The 3,707-nt window shown below is 42.8% G+C and overlaps 1 protein-coding gene across 1 annotated transcript in view; it reads left to right on the plus strand.

Moving 5' to 3' along the window:
* NFXL1 (nuclear transcription factor, X-box binding like 1) overlaps positions 1-3,707 on the plus strand; it is a 70,829-nt gene that overhangs the window by 32,573 nt on the left and 34,549 nt on the right. The window contains exons 13-15 of the mRNA XM_008062552.2: positions 1,697-1,817; positions 2,061-2,220; positions 2,927-3,018. Of these exons, the coding sequence (XP_008060743.2) occupies positions 1,697-1,817; positions 2,061-2,220; positions 2,927-3,018 (373 nt within the window). The remainder of the gene's footprint in view (positions 1-1,696; positions 1,818-2,060; positions 2,221-2,926; positions 3,019-3,707) is intronic.

Below are 3,707 nucleotides of genomic sequence, written 5' to 3' on the forward strand. Positions count from 1 at the left end.
GCGGCCACTGCACTCCAGTCTGGGCGACAGAGTGAGACTCCAACTAAAAAAAAAAAAATAGAAAGCTAATGATGGGGCCTTGCTTTATCAAATATAGAAACATTTTCTAACACTACAATTAAAGAAGTTTTTTTCTGCATAGGAACAGACAACAGGGTTAGTTCAACAGAATAGCAACCTCCAACTTGATTTACCCCCTGCTAGAGTCCCCAGGGAATGAGCACTAAGCACCATCTCTGTTACTCTGCCAGAGCGGCTATCCCACAGCAGAGAACCATGCAGAGGCAGAGCGAGTCCTGCAGGAAATGCGGGACCTCCTTACCAACTTGGGGCAGGAGATCACCCGGGCCTGTGAAGACAAGAAGAGGCAGGATAAACAGGAGGCCCAGCTGAAGCTGCAGGAGTCCCAGATGCCACCTGGTCCAGAGACCCACCGGGAGTCCCCAGCTCCCAGCCAGGGCCCAGGAATGAAACAGAGTGAAGGTGAGTGTTGGTGTGGATTCAGTCCTTTAACTTGGAATGAGTGTCAGCATGTGAAAAGAAATGAGTGTGTTTTTTTATTTCATTTTATTTTTTTGAGTTGGAGTCTCACTCTGTTGCTGAAAACCAGAGTGCAGTGGCACAAGGCTTACCACAGCCTCAACTTCCTAGACGCAGGCTATCCTTCTGCCTCAGCCTCCCGAGTAGCAGAGATTACAGGCATGCACCACACTGCCTGGTTAATATTTTTTATTTCTTTGTAGAGATGAAGTCTAGTTATGTTGCCCAAGCTAGTCTCCAACTCTTGAGCTCAAGCAGTTCTCCCACTTTGGCCTCCCAAAGTGCTGGGATTATAAGAGTGAGCCACCACACCCAGCCCATGAGTATGTTTTAAATATTATGTTAAGAGCCAGGCTCGGTGGCTCAGCCTGTAATTCTGCGCTTTGGGAGGGTGAGGTTAGTGGATTGCCTGAGCCCGCGGTTCGAGACCCGCCTGGGCAACTTGGTGAGACCTCATCTCTACAATGAATCAAAAAAATGAGCCGGGTATGGTAGCGCGCGCCTGTAGTTCCAGCTACTTGGAAGGCTGAGGCGGAAGGATCACCAGAGTCCAGCAGGTCGAGGCTGCAGTGGCCGGGAGCGGCCCCTGTACTCCAGTCTGGGCGACAGAGTGAGACTCCGACTCAAAAAAAAAAAAAAATAGGTATGTGTAAAAATAGACCAAAAAGATTATTGTTAATGTTAGATTTTTGAAGACTTAACTCCCATTTTTTTCTTATAGTTTTGGGCGAGAACATGTTAAATTTGTTATTTAGAACAGACCATAGTAAATTTTCAGTAAATGTCTAAAGCTTTATTGATGTACCAGTACATATATGGAAAAGCGTGTGGATCATTAATGTGCAGCTTGTTGAATTTTTACAAACTGAACATAGCATGGCATTAAACAGAATCGCAGCTGCATTTCCAGAGCCCTCCTATGTCCTTCATAACCACCATCCTGATTTCCAATGGTGTAGATGAGTTTTTCTGTATACTCTCTGTGCTTGGCTTCTTTTGCTCAATGCTACATGGTAAGATTCATGTTGTTGTAGTTTCTGCATTCTTGTTGTAGATTATCCCATTGTGTGAATATGCTCAGTTTATTGATTTTACCATTGATGGGCATTTGGTTAACTAAAGAAATTTCTTTTTAAGTGTCAGCCTTTTTTTCTAGGCAGTTGCTATCCCTGCCCTGAGACTGTGGATGTGAAATGTAATTGTGGTAATACAAAGGTGACAGTACCCTGCGGCCGAGAACGTACCACAAGGCCACCCAAGTGCAAAGAGCTGTGCGGGTCAGTACGAAGCTTTGCACACGCTTATAGCTGTCTTTTTGCAAGTTTCAATTCATGTTGAGTTTTAATATTATTAGTATTTTAGTTTAATTTTGCTTTAGTATTTTAAATACTTACATTCATGGTATGCTCATTCTATATGGAATCAGAAGATATAAATTAGATAATTATACTTTAGATGTAATTGTTCAATGATCAAAAGTAATTTTTTAAAAAAATAAATGTACTTTAAATCTGATTTAGTCAGCCACCAAGTTGTCATCATACAAGTCAAGAAAAACATCGCTGTCACTTTGGTGCTTGTCCTCCGTGTCATCAGCCTTGCCAAAAAGTTTTGGAGAAATGTGGTCACTTATGTCCTGCTCCATGTCATGATCAAGCATTAATAAAGCAGACTGGCAGGGTAAGGGAACAATCTTGTTTTAAAAAATAGTAAGTTGTTCTGGGTCATACATTCTTAATTTTACTTAGTCATTCGACAAACAATGATTAGCCACTTAAACTGGGTATCAAGCAAGGGTGTGTGGAGCTGGGGTACAAGGTGGATAAGACTTGGTCTGTTGTCTTAGGAAACTAATAGTATAGAAAAAGAGAGACTCTAGTAGACAAAGTATTTGCAAACGCAGTGTGCCAGTTGTACTGTAACATGATGTGGATGGGTTTGGCAGTTGTCCATACATTGTGGTTAGGGTTAGAGACATCTCCTCTGATCCTGAGTTCTTCAGCAGCTACTTACTAAGCCTTCCTGTGGGCCAGTTGTCCTTACTAGAGTCTGAACAGCAGTCAGCAGAGTTAGGAGATTACCTTCAGCTGGTGGAAGCTGGCATTTACAGTTCTGTCTCTCCTTTCTCCTTGGGAGAGGCATAGGAGGCACACTGTTTTTGTTCTATCATTTAAAAACTGGAGTCTGCCCGAGTTATTAATATCAAGTCTATATGGAGGTGAATAATCTGATAAAGATGGAATAAAATACTTCAGTAAGCACAATGTGTTGATTATTTGGAGAAATTCCAACCCGCTTGAAGAGAGACTGCATGGGACTGTTAGACTGGTGAGTGACTGTGTGCTTGGGTGCCTCTGACCTAAGGTCTTCGTGTGTCCTACTGCAGCCCCAGCCCACGGGTCCTTGGGAGCAGCCTTCGGAGCCAGCGTTCATTCAGACGGCACTGCCTTGTCCTCCATGTCAAGTTCCTATTCCTACGTAAGTGTTAGAATTTTTTTTTCTTTTAATTTTTATTATAAAGATGTGGGGTACATTTCAGGGTTAGGTATATAAACATTGATCATGCAGGTACCCTTGTTGATGAGGTATACCCCTACCTCCCCTATCTGTTTCCCTCAACTGCCAATCCCACCCCCTCCCCTGACAGTTTCCCACTATTGCCAATCGCTTTCTTATAGCATTATAATTGTTCAAGGTCCATTTGTGAGTGAGAACATAAGGAACTCTGTTCTTTGCTTCTGTGATAAATCACTGAGTATGATCAACTCCAAATCCATCCAAGTTGCTGTAAAGTTCATATATTTGACCTTCTTTATGGCTGCATAATATTCCATTGTGTATACGTACTACATTTTTTTTATCCAGTACAGCTTTGATGGGCAACACGGTTGGTTCCAAGTTTTTGCTATCGTGAATAGAGCTGCAACAAACATACATGTACAGGTATCTTTTATGTAGAATAATTCGAGTTCCTCCGGGCATATTCCCAGTAGGGAAATTGCTGGGTCATATGGAAGGTCAATTTCTAGTTCTTTCAGAAATCGCCACACTGTCTTCCAAAGAGGTTGCACTAGTTTGCATTCCCACCAGCAGTGTAGAAGTGTTCCTTTTTTTGAGTTGGAGTCTCACTCGGTCGCCCAGACTGGAGTACAGTGGCCGCTCCCAGC

The sequence above is a fragment of the Carlito syrichta genome, unplaced genomic scaffold (genome assembly GCF_000164805.1).
Source record: "Carlito syrichta isolate Samal-C Ts95f unplaced genomic scaffold, Tarsius_syrichta-2.0.1 Scaffold305745, whole genome shotgun sequence".
NCBI lineage: Eukaryota > Metazoa > Chordata > Mammalia > Primates > Tarsiidae > Carlito > Carlito syrichta.